This window comes from Eriocheir sinensis, chromosome 48 (assembly GCF_024679095.1).
Source record: "Eriocheir sinensis breed Jianghai 21 chromosome 48, ASM2467909v1, whole genome shotgun sequence".
NCBI lineage: Eukaryota > Metazoa > Arthropoda > Malacostraca > Decapoda > Varunidae > Eriocheir > Eriocheir sinensis.
Genome location: NC_066556.1, coordinates 10,416,053 through 10,434,306, shown reverse-complemented (window position 1 = coordinate 10,434,306; position 18,254 = coordinate 10,416,053). Strand labels below are relative to the sequence as shown.

The 18,254-nt window shown below is 43.2% G+C and overlaps 1 protein-coding gene across 1 annotated transcript; it reads left to right on the top strand.

The window, feature by feature from the left end:
* The first annotated feature begins 1,622 nt into the window (after positions 1 to 1,622).
* LOC126981401 (uncharacterized) lies at positions 1,623 to 1,970 on the top strand. The gene has a single exon (XM_050832417.1). The coding sequence runs from the start codon at positions 1,623 to 1,625 to the stop codon at positions 1,968 to 1,970; it is 348 nt and encodes a 115-aa protein (XP_050688374.1).
* The last annotated feature ends 16,284 nt before the right edge of the window (positions 1,971 to 18,254 follow it).

Genomic DNA, 18,254 nt, shown 5'->3' with positions numbered 1-18,254 from the left:
ATTTTTCTTCTTCGTCCTCCTCCATCCCCTTCTTCATCTTCCACCTCCCTCGCGTTCTCATCCTCGTTCTCGTCTTTGTCTCACTCTCTCATCCTTCCAGATCGTTTCACGTACCGAACACACACAATAAAGGAAATTCGACCCGGCTAGTACTTACTCTAAACTTGTTCTAATCCTGGACCTACCACCACCACCACCACCCCCACCTCCACTACGAATCACATCCACAACAAGACCTTAAATCTTTTCCAAAACTCAAAAGCTTTATTGCGCGGAGTTACGATCTCGAAGCAATGGACTTGGACGATAAACTTCAAGCCGGTCCGATGTAACTCGACGCGCTGTAATTTTTTCCATCCGTTTTCCGATTTATTCCTAATGGGCATCGATCGGCCGCTAAAATCATCACTCACACGCCGCGCCACGCATTGCAGGACGCCCTGAACCCGAGAACCCAGCTGTGAGACGCTCGCTAATACTCGGCCGACGTGTGATGGAAATATATGGATAAACTTTACACTCCCTTCCCGTTTGCTCGCCTCGGTTTGATAATAATGATGATGATGATGATAATCGCTTCTAAGTCCCGGTAGCAGCGACGGGCCAAATTTGTGGCTTTACCGTGTACCAGCGACGAATTTTTGCCATGATATAAACCTCCCCAAAATAGATGATGCATAAACTGATCAGAAATGCGTTGATATATATTATGAAATGGTTTGCGTGAGTGATGATTTTTTCTCATTAATTTGCTTAGAGGGGCTTTTGAGAAACATGATCCCCGCAGCTACCGGGTTAAAAAGATTGGGACTTCGCCTTCCCTTCCCTCTATTGGTGGTTCGTATGTAGAGGTGAGGTAATTCCACTTAATCAAAAAAGGTGTTAGGGAAGGTAATGCAGTTTAGGTAAGTTATTGATGATCTGATGTAAGGAAGGTATGCCATTATGAGCTATTGCCATCATCATTTTTGTCTTCATTATCATCATCACCATCAACACAACGATCATATTCAGCAGCATCATTGCCATCATCCTCATCTTCATCCCCTCCTCCTCTTTACTATTATCTTAACCACCCATCACCTTTATCTTTTCTTTTACTTCATCATCACCATCATTATCATCTGTCTCCTCTTTACCCTTATCATCCTCCCTGTCATCATCATCAGTATTACTTTATCGACCCTGAATTTAATCATGGACGTATTACTAAACATTTCCTCACCCAAGTACACACATCTGTCAAGGCTTCCGTATGAGTATTGGGCATTTCCAGGAGTAGTTTTATGACCCTGGTGGTAGTCTGACCCTTCTCCTGTACCGTGAACCTAAAGATAGACTTATTAGAACCCGATTGATCCCCTCTTTGACCTTTAGAAATAGCTGATGTGAGAAGTGAAGGAGTCTCACAATACCGACGTAAGTAATGCAAGGCTGAAAGGTCCTGCACGTGACTAACCTGCGCACACACCTCCGTATTGCCCAATTAAGAGCGTCCGGGGCAGGTAAACAGGTGTGCCCCTCATTAGGCCGCGACCCCACCTATGACCCATCTTCGGCCCACCTATGACTCTTACGACCTACCTTCTGCCCACCTTTTAAATTGCCCACCTCCTGCCCTCATGCCCACCTACTGCCCACTTCTTGCCACCCACCTGCACATCTACTGCCCCCCTCCTGCCCACACTACCCACCTCCTACCCTCCTACTGCCCACTTCCTGAACACCTGCGATCCCCCTCCTGCCTCCTGCCCACCTGCAACCCCCCTCCTGGCTCCCACTGCCCATCTCCTGCCCACCTTCTACCCACCTCCTGCCTCCCACTGCCCACCTCCTGCTCACCTTCTACCCACCTCCTGGCCCCCTACTGCCCATTTCTGCTGCCCACCTGCGAACCCACTCCTTCTTCCTACTGGTCACCTTCTACCCACCTTCTAACCCACTACTGCCCACCTCCTGCCCACCTGTGACCCCCTTCCCTCCTCCTACTGCTCACCTCCTGCCCACCTGCTAACCCCCTCCTTTTTCCTACTGATCACCTTCTACCCACCTTCTAACCCACTACTGCCCACCTCCTGCCCACCTGCGACCCCCCTCCTTCCTCCTTCTGCCCACCTCCTGCCCACCTCCTCCCCACCCTTTTGATCGTCCATCCCTCACGACCACTGACGAACGAGACGCGGACATCAAACTGCTTACGAAGGTTGATCTTTAGTGGTCATCTTTAGTTACCTTGACCTATATTTACATGTGCTCTCTCTCAACACACACACGCTCATACATAGGCACTCTCTTGTCTCTCTCCCTATCCTTCTTTCTATCTATCCATCTATCTATTGACCTATCTCTATTTATCTGTATCTTGATATCTCTATGTCTGTTTACTTGGGTGTCTGTCTGTCTGTGTCTGTCTCTCAATATATGTCCGTCTGTCCGTCTGTCTATCTCTCTATCTATTTATGTGTATCTCCATGTCTCTGTATGTCTGTTTACCTTTGTGTCTGTCTGTCTGTATGTGTGTGTGTGTGTGTGTGTGTGTGTGTGTGTGTGTGTGTGTGTGTGTGTGTGTGTGTGTGTGTGTGTGTGTGTGTGTGTGTCTATCTATTGTTCTATTGTCATGCCCTCCTAGCTTTAAATCGTCACCATCATCATCGTCAGCATCAGCATCAACATCAGCATGGATAAAAGCATGAGTTGTATTGTTATTATTATTAGGATTTTATGTTTTTCATTTTTTTGGTACTTTTTTTTTTATTAATGTCGTTTTCCTGCAATCCAGTTTAGCCGCCAATTAATATGAGTTTTATAGGCAATACGCGAGGGGCCGAAGGGAAAATGTTTATGAGTGTGTGTGTGTGTGTGTGTGTGTGTGTGTGTGTGTGTGTGTGTGTGTGTGTGTGTGTAAGTGGTGGCATTCGTTTTTTGTGTGTGTATGTATGTACGATCATGTGTGTGTGTGTGTGTGTGTGTGTGTAGAAGTGATGACCGTCCATCTGTTTTATTTTTGTGCATGCATGAATGTATGAGTATGTGCGTACGTTTGTATGTGTGTGGGTGTGAAACCATTTATTTAGTCATTAATGTAAGTAATTTTACACTTTTTCCCGGGGCCATAGAGGAGCCTTTTTTAATAATTGGTAATAACGGAATGTGTCCTACAATTTGCCATGATTGGGGTTTTTACTCTGCATGGAAATTCCGCTTTATTCTGTATTCATTCGATGGAATCCGGGGCGTTAATAGCTTAAAGGTGTTGAGGTAATGGTAATGGTCGGCTGGCAGGCTGTAGTTACTGAGTTAATTAATGAGTTGCCTGTTGACACGTGAAGATAGGGTGCAAAAATTGTGAGTGGCGAGCATCACTATCGTAAATCTCCTTCGTTATCTCTGTTTTCATATTTATCTCCATCATTTTTCTTAATATATCAATCTTCAGAAACCTTTATTGCTGACGCCTCCTCTCCTATACATCACCGTTTGCTTTTCTACACCAGTCTTCAGGAATCTTTACGAAACACTGCCATCTGTTTTCATATTTATCATCTTTCTGTAGTGCATCAGTCTTAAGGAATCTCTACTGCCTGCGTGTTTTTATTTTTTATATTTTTTACGACAAAGACAGCTCAAGGGCACAAAAAAAGAAACAATAATAAAAAAGCCCGCTACTCGCTGCTCCTAAAAAGAATCCAAAGAGGTGGCCGAAAAAAATATATATGTCACAATTTACCTTTTTACACAAGTCTGGCATCTCTTTTCATATCACTATCTGCTTTACGATATCAGTCTTGAACAACCTGTACATATCACTGACATTTTTGTTTCCATAATTATCACCTTCTACCCTACCATATCAGTCTACGATCTACATAACCATTTATCTTCCTACATCATTCTTCAGGAACTTCTACCCACCACGGACGTTAGTGGTTATATTATCATTTACTTTACTATATCAATCTTCAAAAATCTCTACGTTGCACTGGCCTCTTTGTTTTCATATTTATTTCCTTCTACCTTACTATATATGTCTACAATCTACATCACCATTTCCCTTTCTACATCAGTCTTCAAAAACCTCTCTCTCTCTCTCTCTCTCTCTCTCTCTCTCTCTCTCTCTCTCTCTCTCTCTCTCTCTCTCTCTCTCTCTCTCTCTCTCTCTCTCTCTCTCTCTCTCTCTCTCTCTCTCTCTCTCTCTCTCTCTCTCTCTCTCTCTCTCTCTCTCTCTCTCTCTCTCTCTCTCTCTCTCTCTCTCTCTCTCTCTCTCTCTCTCTCTCTCTCTCACACACACACACACACACACAAAAACGCCTCTCACACCTCATTCCTAGTCAGCCGTGAACACGAATGCTTCCTAAATCCACTGAATAGCATTAGACCAGAATTCATCCTCGCCTCCCTATCTCACGCCCCTCTCACCCACGGCAACTTAGCACCCTTGTATCACCTCGACTATGGCTAATCATCCTGCCCTTCCTCTTTCTCTCCTTCCTCCTCCACTTCTTCCTCTTTCTTCATCTTTTCTTGTCTCCCTCCTACTGTCTTTGTATTCCTTATCTCCGCCTTTTCTTTATTTTGCTCTTCGTCCTTCTTTCTCTCTCAGATTGTCTTTGTCCCCTCCCTATATCCTCCTTTTCCTTCTCTTCCTCCTCCTCCTTCTCTTGTCGTCTCCCTTCTTCCCTTCCTCCCTCCTTCTCCTCTCCTCTTAAACTACATCGCCCGTTCCTAACCCCCCATCTGTGCCTAGCCTCCTCCTCCTCCTCCTCCTCCTCCTCCTCCTCCTCACTCCACCTCCCCTCCTCCCCTGTTCCATCCAGCCCTCCCACTCCCCCTTCTCAAGCCCCTGCACCTTCTCCCCCCCGAACATTACCCAATTTGGGGTACGGAGGCGTGATGTCGTAAAGAGGAAGTTTATTGATGCATAAATATTGTGTGTCGTGTGCCAATGAATTTTAAGCAGTTCTGTGTGTTAGGCGGCAGGTGAACGAAGACAGGTGGGTGCTCGGCGGGATGACGGACAAGAGGGAGAGAGGGAGACGGATGTATGTAGACAGGTGTGATGACAGTTGTGTAGATAGGAGTGTAGACAGTTGAAGGGTCTCTGATAGATGGAAAGGAGGGTCGGTGATTTGGTGAATGGGTGAGTGTAGACAGATATGGACAGTAGATTTTAAATTAAGGAGACGGAGAGCCATAAGTAGGTGTGTGAACAGGGAAGGAAAGGTAATTAATAGGCAGGGAACTTAGGAAGAGACGGATGGACAGTAGGTATTTGATTAAGGAGATGACGGACAGGAAGCAGCGAGGGGAGGCTGATGTGTTTAGACAGGTGTGTAGACAGGTGTGTGGACAGCTGAAGGGACTGCGATGGATGGAATGGACGGTCGCTAGTATAGTATTAATGGGTTCTTGAAGACAAATATGGACAGTAGCTGTTTAGTGAAGTAGATGGATATGATTAGACAAGCTTGTAGACTGGTGAACTAAGATAATTAACAACTTAATAAGACGGGAAAGAGATAGATATAGACAGTAGGTATTTAATTAAGGAGACAGAGAGGCCTCGACACATGTAAACAGGTGAACTAAGGTAATTAACATGTAGATGACAGAGGAAGGAGGTAGGAGGGACAGAAGGTATTTAATTAACGAGATTAAGAGAAGAATAGTCAGATTCATAAACAAGTAAACTAAACTAATTAGCAAGTAGGGAACTGGGACGGAAACGGATGGACAGTAGGTATTTAATTAACGGCATGGACAGGTACAGACAGATTTTGAAACAGGTAAACTTAGATAATTAAGAGGTAGGGAAATGACGAAGGTGATGAAGGTATATAAACAGAAGTAAACGGGTACAGCCAGGTAACACACAGGTAAATCACTGGTAAGGGAAACGGATGTGTTGACAGGTGTTGGCGGGTGAAACGAAGCTGACGGACAGGTAGGCAGGCAGTAGGGGAGATAAACACGCGTAGACAGGTGGAACGAAGCTGACGGACAAGCAGGAAGGCGGGAAGGGAGACGGATGTGTTTAGACAGGTGAAAACAGGTGGGTGAATGGTGATGGCCAGGTAGATACTAATTGGAAAGGGAGATGAATATGTGTAGACAGGTGGAAAAAAGTGGTTATGATGATGATGATAAACAGTGGGAAGGTGGAAAGGGTGACAAGTGTATGTAAATAGGTGGAAAAAAGTGAATGGATGATGAGAGACAGGTAAGAAGATGTAGACAGGTGTAAAAGGGGGAAGGGATGGTGACTGACAGGTAGGAAGGTGAAAAGAGACAGGTGAGTGTGGACAGGTGCGAAAAGGTGAAGGGATGATTATGGATAGCTAAAAAGGTGTAGAAAGGTGTTAAAAGGTGAAAAGATGGTTATTAGCAGGTAGGAAAGTGAAAGGGAGACAGGTGTGAGTATAGATAGGTACAAAAAAAGATAGTAATGATGAATGACATATGGTATGGTAAAAAGAGAGACAGGAGAGGATAAGCAGGTTGAAAAAGGATGGTAAGGGACAGGTAAGGAGATGTAAGCAGGTGTCAGAAGGTGTCGAGGCGGTGATTGACAGGTTGGAAGGTGACAGGGAGACAGGTGAGCGTATACAGGTGGAAAACGGTGAAAGGACAGTGATTGACAGATAGAAATGTGATAAGGAAGACAAGAAGGTGTAAAAAAATAAATTGATGATATACAGATAGGAAATTAACAAGGGAGACAGGTGAAGAAAATGGTGATAGTGCTAGAAAAGTAGACAGGTTGAAAGGAAGACAGACAAGCATAGACAGGTAAGGCAAGGCAGTAATTTAAAGGACAGGTGACCAGGAATAGCAGGACTGATGGACGCGACAGGTGCACGCAGGTAAAAGGTAAAATGAGGCGGCTTTGGTCAGGTAATTGCCGGATTAATTGACACAGAGGTTGGTTTCACGTGCCCGCCCAGGTGTAAGTAATGGCGGTGAATAAATTTATAATGCCATATGATAATGAAGTTAAAATATATTGAAAGCCCAATTAACGATTCGATTGTTTATGGATAAAGGATATATTTTTTTAAGCTATCTAATTAATTCGGCGATAATTGACAAGGTAATGGTTGGTGCGGGTAAACTTGAGATTCATTTTTTTTTGTTTGCTCGTTCCTGTTTCACTGTTTGTTGGTAAAAAAGAAAAAAAAATATCAGTCTACTTAACACATGAATATAAATAGAAAAAGGTACTAATGGATAACGTGGATAAACTTGAAGGTATATTTTTGTGTCTAATCGTCCTTGTCGTGAAAGCCCAATTAACTGTCATATTGTTTGTGAATAAAAGGAGAACATTTTAAATCAATCTACTAAACACGCTATTAATTAAAAAGGTAATCGTTATTATAGATACATTTGAGAGTAGTTTTTGTTTTGTCTGCTCGGTGTCGTAAATGCCCAATTAACCGTCATATTGTTTGTGAATAAAAGAAGAACATTTTAAACCAATCTACTAAACACTCTCTTAATTAAGAAGGTAATCGTTATTATAAATAAATTTGAGAGTAGTTTTTGTTTTGTCCACTCTGGGTCGTGAAGGCCCAATTAACTGTCATATTGTTTGTGAATAAAAGGAGAACATTTTAAATCAATCTACTAAGTCCGCCATTAATTAAGAAGATAATCGTTATTATAGATAATTGTGAGTAATTTTTGTGTGGGTATTCGTTCCTGTCGCGAAAGCACAATTAACTGTCTCATTGTTTGTGAATAAAGAAAGGAGACAGCTTTGTCTGAATCTTTTGATTACCAGAGCTGGGCATCGCTAACGAATTTGAACTTCCGCTATCACAAATCCGCTAACTTATTCCATAACTTTCGCAATCGCAATTCCCCAAATTCCGAGATTTAGTTTAAATCGCAATCACAAATCCGCTATCGCAAATAGCTACACAATACTTGCAGTCTTCCGCCACAAATCTTGACACCGCAAACGCAAACTGCAAACAAAAAATCTCTTTTCACTATTTGTGATGTAATGCTGTAGCCAGGCATTGATCATACATACGCTACTGATACTTCACGTATGGACGTTTTGTAATCATACTGCTTAATTTGTAATAATCTGATAAGCATCTACTATAAACTTATTTTTAATGAGAAAGACCAAAGGAAGTTCATCACTCACAACTAAATCCATATTCATATGCCCTGTCTCCTTCAAAATACTTATTATGTTTATAATAAGACCCCCTGAGAGGTTTATGTGAAAATGCTTTTTGTAAAAAGTGGAAAAGGCAACAACTAATAAAAGTTTTGAAGTTAATCAGTTTTTATTTTAATATTTGAAGAATCTATCAGATTGGGGCTGTCCGGGCTGAACCGGGTTGGCTCCTCCACGTGTTAGCGGAGGTCAGGGGAAGTAATACCACAAACGCTAGTCCTCAAATGAAATGGAACTTCCGCTATTGCGGATTTGCGGACTGATTAGCGGAAATGCCCAGCACTGACGTGTGAGCGGAGGCTAGCGGAAGTAATACCGCAAACGCTAATCCGCCAATTAGCGACCTTTTCTTTGCAAGCGCAAATCCGCAAATGAAATGGAACTTCCGCTATTGCGGATTTGCTGACTAATTAGCGGAAGTGCCAGCACTGCTAATTACATTGAAAATTGAGAAGATGATCATCAATACAGGACTCAAGAGGAACTTTTTTGTGTGTGAACCCGTTTGCGTCGCGAAAGCCAAATCAACTGTTGCATTGTTTGTAGCTAAAGCAGAAACTTTTATATCAATCTTTTAAACACACTGAAAATTAAAAATATAATCATCAATGTGTATTAACCTGGGTAGCTCTTTGTGTTTACTCGTTCGTGTCGCCTCCTCCGTAACTATATAAAGAGAGAGAGAAAAGAAGTAACCCACGATCCCTATTGGTTCTTTGTCCGCCAGTCACACGTCTCGCCGTTACGCTCTACACACACACAGGGACGCAGCAGAGGCCATGCACCTCGCTATTGATCAGGGCATAAAAGGCCGGGGACACGGCGCTCATTAGGGTTTAATTTCATGCAGGGATGGCCGTCATATTATTTGTATGTGTAATGCCGTACACGTAAACCCGTACCCTGGCAGTGCGTGTGTGTGTGTGTGTGTGTGTGTGTGTGTGTGTGTGTGTGTGTGTGTGTGTGTGTGTGTGTTCATGTATACATTTGTTTGCCTGTTTGTGTTTGTCTGTCTTTTCTGGTGGTCTGCATGTCTCTTTTGTTTGCTTGTCTGTCTACCTGTCTATTTTTGTCTTGTATGGTTTTGTTTCTGTTTGTCTGTTTGTCTGTTAATTCATCCGTCTGTCTATCTTGTTGTGTCTTTGCCTGCTACCCACTGTGTGTATCTGTTTATGTCTTTCTGTCTGTCTGTGAGTCTGTGCGTGTCTTCCTTCTAGTCTGTAAATGTACGTCTTTCTGTCTGTCTGTGAGTCTGTGAGTGTCTTCCTTCTAGTCCGTAAATGTACGTCTTTCTGTCTGTCTGTCTCTGTGCCTACGTTACTGCTAGTCTGTAAATGTAGGTGTCTCTGTCTGTGCGGGTCTCTGTGTCTACCTGCCCGCTATAAAAAAAATCCTCCTTCCTGATATTCACTCTTAAGTCTTCCTACAAATATCGTCTCCTCCCTTTTACCTCCTTTTCCACACTTATCTCCTCTCGTATATTTATTTTTCCTCTTGTCTGGTGCCAACGTATCTGTGTGTCTTTGCTTCCTCATTGAGTTGGTGGTTGACTTGCACACTTTGAGCTTTTTATATTCTCCAAGTTTTACAATCCACTGAGTTCCCCCAACGATCCCTATCGCGTATATAATCAAAGCAAGCGAGCGTGTGATAGGAAGCAAAAGAGTCGAATCTCTCTCACTCACTCCTCAAAAGGGCGGTGAATATATTAAGGTTCTCCTCATCATCTTTCGCCTTCTGTTTGACCTTTAACGCATTTGCTTGAATTACCGAGGCGTGAATCTCTCTCGCTCACGCTCAGGAAAATAATCTTAAATCACTCACATCATGGGCGAGGGGCGCGGCGAGAAGGGGAAGGCGGAAAAATGAGAGAGGGAGTGAGAGAGCGTGAAGAGATGATGTGAGGGAGAGGAAGGAAGGTAAGGCGAGGGAAGTGAGTGATGTGGTCTTAGTAGTGGAGAGGGGAGAGGAATAGGAGGAAAGGTGGAGAGAAATGGGGAGATGGAGACAGGGATGGAAGGGATGGAAGGAGAGGTGGTGAAAGAAATGGGAAAGGTGAAAGAGGGTGAGAAGGAAAATGGAGAGGGATGCAGGAGAGGGGTGGAGGGAAGATGCTGAGGGGGATGAGAAGAAAGTAAGGTGAAGGGAAGAGTAGGTGAAAATGGATGGGAGGGAAGGTGGAGAGAGGGAGAGAGATGAGAGAGGAGGGAATAGAGGAATGAGAGAGGCGATGAAGAGGGAAAGAGATAACAAATAAAGTGGAAGGAAGGAATGTGTACCCGGTATAGAATGAAAAAAAAAAAAAAAACAATCTCCCTCGCACCGAAAAGAAAAACCCTTGCACGGAACACTTAGCAACACAAGGCCTCGCACGGGGAAGATAAAGACGCAACACACACACGAACACACACACACACACACACACACACACACACACACACACACGCAACACTCTCACAGCACACGAGAAAATAAGGGATAATCAAGACACAATAGAACCTCCCATGAACCTCTCCTCCTCCTCCTCCTCCTCCTCCTCCTCCTCCTCCTCCTCCTCCTCCTCCTCCTCCTCCGGGCTTAAGGAGGCTCGGGCAGGGTCTCATTGGAGGAGCGAGGGTAATCAGGCCTCTCGAGACGTGTGATTGGCGGACAAAGAACCAATAGGAGGCGCTGGTTACCTCTCTTTCTCCCCCTCTGATTGTGCAGGTAGGCGGAGGAGGGGGAAGGAGGGGGAAGGTGAGTGGAGGGAGGGAGGGGGGAGGGAAGGAGAGTGGGAAAAAAAGGAGGGGAGGATAAAGGTGGAGGAAGGCAGGTGAGATAGACGAAAGGATAAAAGGAAAGGAAGGGAGAGGGAGAGGGAAGAGGAAAAGGACAGGGGAATACAGAGGAATACATAGAAGGAACAGACACCAGAGGACTTGGCGGTCTATGCCGAGGGTGTCTGTCTGATACCGCTACTACTAGTAATCTAAGTGTTGTAGGACAGGATGGAAGAAATGAAGGCTCCTCCCCACCCACCTCTCCCTCCGGAAACGTGCGGCAGAAAATATTTAGAACAGAACACCGTGTGCCTTTTTGGAAGAAAGGGACATGGAAATTTTACAGGAAAGAGAGAAATAAGAGGAAATTACTACCCTAAACCTACGCTACTGGTGACCTAAGCTGTGGGGGAAACTGTTATCACATTAAATCTTCAGGTTGGAGCCGTGCTGCTGTGTGTCTGAAACATACGAAAAGGGTCAGTAAAATCCTCTATCCCTGAAGTACTTATCTAATGAAGACTTGAAGCTATTGGGAAGGTAGAGGGAGGGTGGGTGTATGAAAGAGGGTGGCATGGAAGGAGGGAAGGATTGAAGAATGGGGAAGGAAGGAGGGAATGAAAGGGGTGGGTGGATGGAGGAAGGTGGAATGGAAGGAAGGAGGGAAGAATGGGAGGATGAAAGAAGGAAGGATGGAGGAAAGGAGTGAGAGAAAGGCAGGGGAAAGGATGGACATTTCCTATCTGTTCCTCTCCCTCTCTTCATTCCTTAATTTTCTCCTATTCTCTATCCATTTTTCAGTCTCTCGTCCTCTTCATCCCTTCATTCTCTTTCCCTCCCTCTTTTTTTTTCTCCGTTTCGTCCTCTTCCTCTCCATTCCTTCGTTCTCTCCCTCCCTCGTCTTTCGCTTTCTCTTTCGTTTCCTCTACATTCCTTCCTTTCTCTTCCTCTCCTTTTCTTCGTTCTCTCCTCTTTCTGTCTTCCTCTCCTCCATTTCTTATTTCTCTCCCTCCGTCCCTCTCCCTTTCTCCCTTTCTCTCCATCCCTACACGTCATCCCTCCATCTCTCTCCTCCCTCCCTCCCTCCCTCTCTCCTTCCTCTCCCTCCCCCTTCCCCTTATTCCCCCCACTCCCCCTCCCTCCCTCCCTGCCGGCATTGGTACACGCACAAAACAATGGCTGCCAATTATTCAGTTTTTCTTTCTCTATGACCGGGAAAGGATAATAACGGCGGTTTTATGGGGTGGATTGGACGCATCATTGTCATCATCATCATCATCATCATCATCATCATTATCATCGTTATTCGCATAGACCCGTAAAAAAATGTACAAAAACCTAACGAAAAAATGTCAGGGTTTTGTTTTTTGTTTATATTTTTGGGGTGAATGATTAGATTTTGTTTGTTCTTTCGCTTTTTTTTTGCTTTTTTTCTTGTTTATTTCCTTTGTTGGATTTGTTTGTTTGTGTGTGTGTGTTTGTGTGTGTGTGTGTGTGTGTGTGTGTGTGTGTGTGTGTGTGTGTGTGTGCTTGGTTGCTTGCGAGTTTTTTTATGTAAGGACTGACTATATTCCTTTTATAGACCTTTAAATCTGTTTGTTTGTTTGTTTGTGATTGAATTTGTTAATACGAGGTTAGTTTTTCCAATGTAAGGTCTGGGAATATTCTTTTTCTATACACCTTTTTATCTAAGTTTGTTTGCTGCCTTGTTTTTCTGTGATGTAATTTGTTGACACGAGTTTTTCTTATGTAAGGTTTGGTAATATTCTTTCTATACACCTAAAAATCTACGTTTGTTTGTGTGTGTGTTTGTCTGTTTTTCTTATGTAAGGTTTGGTAATATTCTTTCTATACACCTAAAAATCTACGCTTGTTTGTTTGTGTGTGTGTTTGTCTGTTTTTCTTATGTAAGGTTTGGTAATATTCTTTCTATACACCTAAAAATCTACGTTTGTTTGTGTGTGTGTTTGTCTGTTTTTCTTATGTAAGGTTTGGTAATATTCTTTCTTTACACCTAAAAATCTACGTTTGTTTGTTTGTGTGTGTGTTTGTCTGTTTATCTTATGTAAGGTTTGGTAATATTCTTTCTATACCCCTAAAAATCTACGTTTGTTTGTTTGTGTGTGTGTTTGTCTGTTTTTCTTATGTAAGGTTTGGTAATATTCTTTCTATACCCCTAAAAATCTACGTTTGTTTGGTTGTGTGTTTGTCTGTTTTTCTTATGTAAGGTTTGGTAATATTCTTTCAATACACCTAAAAATCTACGTTTGTTTGTTTGTGTGTGTGTTTGTCTGTTTTTCTTATGTAAGGTTTGGTAATATTCTTTCTATACACCTAAAAATCTACGTTTGTTTGTGTGTGTGTTTGTCTGTTTTTCTTATGTAAGGTTTGGTAATATTCTTTCTATACACCTAAAAATATACGTTTGTTTGTTTGTGTGTTTGTCTGTTTTTCTTATGTAAGGTTTGGTAATATTCTTTCTATACACCTAAAAATATACGTTTGTTTGTGTGTGTGTTTGTCTGTTTTTCTTATGTAAGGTTTGGTAATATTCTTTCAATACACCTAAAAATCTACGTTTGTTTGTTTGTGTGTTTGTCTGTGAAGTTGCTGACAATTTTAGTTTTTTTTATATTGGAAGGTTTGGGAATTCTTTCTATGCACCTCATTTTTGCAGTAAAGGAAGCAGTTCAAAGGGAAAAATAATGGAAGAAAAAAGTCCGCTAATCACTGCCCTTGTAAAAGAGTATATAAGAGTGGCCGAAAGATAGGTCAATTTCGGGTGGAGGTGAATCTACGTATAAACAGTTAGATCACAAGCTTTTTTTTATGTACACTCTGAGAATATTCATTTATACGCCTTTCAATCTATAAACAGTTAGATGTATAAAAAGGGTTTGAGTATTGACTTAAAATTCTCTTACTCTCCTCCTACTGTGTATTATCTTGCTTACTGCTCCTTCCCCTCAAACCCTTTTCCTTTACTAAAAAATAGATAAATGAAATAATGAATAAATAAATAAAGAGTATTATAAATGGTGCTTGAATACATAGAATGATTGCTCGCCATTAGATCAATAAATAGGGTTTGAATACTGTCTTAGAGGTTTCCGACTGTCCTCCAATTGTCATTCATCTTCATACCTCCTTTGCCCTCCCTCCCTAAAAAGATAAATAGATAGTGTTGTAAATAGTGCTTGAACACATAGAAGGATTGATGGGCAGGCAGCAGGAGGGACACCATTCATTAGTGCAAGGAATGAGCAGGTACGAGAGCGTATTACTCTGATCTACCTGTGTGTGGGAGGGAACTCCAGGTAGCGCTACTTTCCTAATTAACAAATATAATCAGTCTAGGTAGGAACATCATTATTATCTGCTTAAGTGTGATTATTGTATTGTAGCCCTTTTTTTTCCTTTTATTTTTTTACTAAGCTCCTTCCTGAGACTTGAACATATTCTTTCTATCTTTTGTGATGTAAATAGACAAGATGTATTTGGAACACAACATGATATCTCTCTTTTCTTTTCTCTTACCTCTCTTACTCTTAATCCTGCTTTTTCTTCCTACATATTCTTTCTAACTTTTGTGATGTAAATAGACAAGATATATTTGGAACACAACATGATATTTCTCTTTTCTTTTCTCTTACCTCTCTTACTCATTCTTCTACTTTTTCTCTCACTCTTATTTTTACTCGAAATTTCTTTATTGTACAGCATATTGGTGATACTTGGTTTTTATTATCATGATGTTTATTTGTCTTTCTGTCTCTTCTACATCGCCGTAAGACCATGATCGAATACTCTAAAGTTAATCAATCAATCAATTAATCAGTCTGTCAATCAATCACTTTATCTCTACGTCACTTCTCTGGGCAAAAAACAATCTTGCTCTCAAACATCCTTCGCTGTCAAACTCAACATCACACTAAAATAATGACATAACATCCACCGTCCACTCTCTCTCTCTCTCTCTCTCTCTCTCTCTCTCTCTCTCTCTCTCTCTCTCTCTCTCTCTCTCTCTCTCTCTCTCTCTCTCTCTCTCTCTCTCTCTCTCTCTCTCTCTCTCTCTCTCTCTCTCTCTCTCTCTCTCTCTCTCTCTCTCTATCTCTCTCTCACTCTCTCTCTCTCTCTCTCTCTCTCTCTCTCTCTCTCTCTCTCTCTCTCTCTCTCTCTCTCTCTCTCTCTCTCTCTCTCTCTCTCTCTCTCCTTTCTTTGTCTCCGCTATTGTTTTTTCCTTTCTTTTTATTCTTCCTCTTTTTTTTTTCTCCCTCGCGCTGACGTGTTTCAAGAAATTAAATACCAGACGCGCACAAACCTGCACGGCGCTAACTTTTTGCGCGTAAAACTAAATTCCAGTTTATTAAGTTTTCTATTGAACTGTTTCGTGCGAGGAAGCTGGAGTACAAAGAGCAATAAAGGTGAGAAGAGGAGGAGGAGGAGGAGGAGGAGGAGGAGGAGGAGGAGGAGGAATGACAATGGTAGGGGAGAGTGAAGAAAGATGGAAGGAAAATTAAGACGAAGAGAAAAGAATGACAATAAAAGTAGAGAAGATCAGAAGGATGATGAAGGGAAGGAAGCGAAACGTGTGGACGAGAGAGAGAGAGAGAGAGAGAGAGAGAGAGAGAGAGAGAGAGAGATTCTTATTGGTCAGTTCATGGTATTATCTGTGGATTATTTAATTGAGTTACGATACTGCAATTTCCCTCCCTCCTCCTCCTCCTCCTTCTCCTCCTCCTCCTCCTCCTCCTCCTCCTCCTCCTCCTCCTCTTGCGGCATTATTGAGGGGAAAGGTTCGGCCATTTGACGGTGAAGTCCTTGAGTTCTCCGAGTAAATAGGAGTTTGTGGCTTAATGAGAGAAATTACTGTAATAGGAAGATGCTGGGAGGGGAGGGAGGGAGGGAGGGGATGAAGAGGGCACGGATGAGATGAGATACTGGGAGGACGGGAGGGAAAGGAGGAAGGGAGAGGTTCAAAGCGAGGGAGGAACAAGGAAGAGGGAAAAACAGAAAGGGTTGCAGTGGGAAGGTGAATTATAGAGGAGTATGGGAGGTAAGGTAGAGAGGAAGCGAGGAAGGAAAGGGGTTACGAAGAGGGGAGGATCAGGGAAGAGGGGAAATGAAGAAAGGGATGAAGTGGAAAGATGAATTAAAGAGGAGAAAAAGGAAGGTTTTGACTCGAGGAAGGAAGTATAAGAGGTTAGGAAATGGTGGGAGCAGGAGGTTTGGGGGAAGAAAGAGGGAAAGGGTTAAGAAGGGGAAGAAGCAGGAGGAGGGGGGAAAGAAGAGAGGAAAAGAGGGGAGGTTTTGACTGAAGGAAGGAATTATAAGAGGTTTGGAAATGGTGGGAGCAGGAGGTTTGGGGGAAGAAAGAGGGAAGGGGTTAAGAAGGGGAAGAAGCAGGAGAAGGAGGGGAAAGAAGAGATGAGAAAAGGGGAGGTTTTAACTGGAGGAAGGAATTATAAGAGGTTAGGATATGGTGGGATCAGGAGGTAAGGGGAAAGAAGGTTGGAAGGGGCTAGGAAGGGGAAGAAACAGAAGGGGAAAGAAGAAAGGACTGCAGTGAAAAGGTAAATTAGAAAGGAGGAAAGGTGAGATGTTAACAATTAAAGTAGGAGGTATTGGGAAGATAGGTAAGGAGGTGAAGGAAGAGCAGGACTAGGAAGAGGTAACAGGAAAATATTGTGATGTTGAGAAGGAAAAGGCTTGAGGGAGGAAAGACAGGTGAGAAGAATGAAGGAAGAGAAACATAAAATAAAAGAAGGAAAAGAGGGAAAGGTGAAAATGAAGGGAAAGAAAGAGAGAAAACTGCAGAAATGGAGGCAGAAAATGAAGGGGGGGGTAGGGAGGAAAAGAGACGAAAGTGAGAGGGAAGAAAAATGTAGAAAAGACAAGAAAGAAAGGAGGAAAATAAAACTGGGGGGGGAAAGGTGAAAATGAAGGGAAAGAAAGAGAGAAAAGTGCAGAAATGGAGGAAGAAAATGAAGGGTGGAAAAAGGGAGAAAAAGAGACGAAAGTGAGAGGGAAGGAAAATATAGAAAAGACAAGAAAGAAAGGAGGAAAATAAAACTGGGAGGGGAAAGATGAAAATGAAGGGAAAGAAAGAGAGAAAAGTGCAGAAATGGAGGAAGAAAATGAAGGGTGGAAAAAGGGAGAAAAAGAGACGAAAATGAGAGGGAAGAAAAATGTAGAAAGACAAGAAAGAAAAGAGGAAAATAAAACTTGGGAGGAAAAGTATGCAAGGAGAAAGGAAAAAAAGTTACTACTAAGGGTACTAACACAGCGAGGAGGATGTTAGAGAAAGAAATAATAATAATAATAATAATAATAATAATAATAATAATAATAATAATAATAATAATAATAATAATAATAATAATAATAATAATAATAATAATAATAATAATGATAATAATAACAACAAGCACTAATGAGGAGGAGCAGGCAAGACTCGGCCGTGTACATTCGCAGGAAATTGGGATCAAAGCAATAGATTTAATTGTCTCTTTAGAACATTAAGCCCCGCGCGTGGAGCCCTGCGTCCTTGTAGTTAATGTAGCCCACTGAAGACCATTGTACGCCGCCCTTGCCCCTGCCCCCTCCTGCCTGTCCTTTGCCTCCCGTCCTAGCCTCTTCCTGCCTTCCCTTGACTCCTGCCCTGCCTGCCCTTGCCTGCTGTATCCTCCCGTCCCTTGCCTCCTGTATCCTCCCGTCCCTTGCCTGCTGTATCCTCCCGTCCCTTGCCTCCTGTATCCTCCCGTCCCTTGCCTGCTGTATCCTCCCGTCCCTTGCCTCCTGTATCCTCCCGTCCCTTGCCTCCTGTATCCTCCCGTCCCTTGCCTGCTGTATCCTCCCGTCCCTTGCCTCCTGTATCCTCCCGTCCCTTGCCTGCTGTATCCTCCCGTCCCTTGCCTGCTGTATCCTCCGTCCCTTGCCTGCTGTATCCTTCCGTCCCTTGCCTGCTGTATCCTCCCGTCCCTTGCCTGCTGTATCCTCCGTCCTTGCCTGCTGTATCCTCCCTCCCTTGCCTGCTGTGCTCCCTCCCTTGCCTCCTGTATCCTCCGTCCCTTGCCTGCTGTATCCTTCCTGTATCCTCCCCGTCCCTTGGCTGTATCGTCCTGCCTGCTGTATCCCTCCCGTCCCTTGCCTCCTGTATCCTCCCGTCCCTTGCCTGCTGTATCCTTCCGTCTCTTGCTTCCTGTATCCTCCCGTCCCTTGCCTGCTGTATCCTCCCGTCCCTTGCCTGCTGTATCCTCCCGTCCCTTGCCTGCTGTATCCTCCCGTCCCTTGCCTGCTGTATC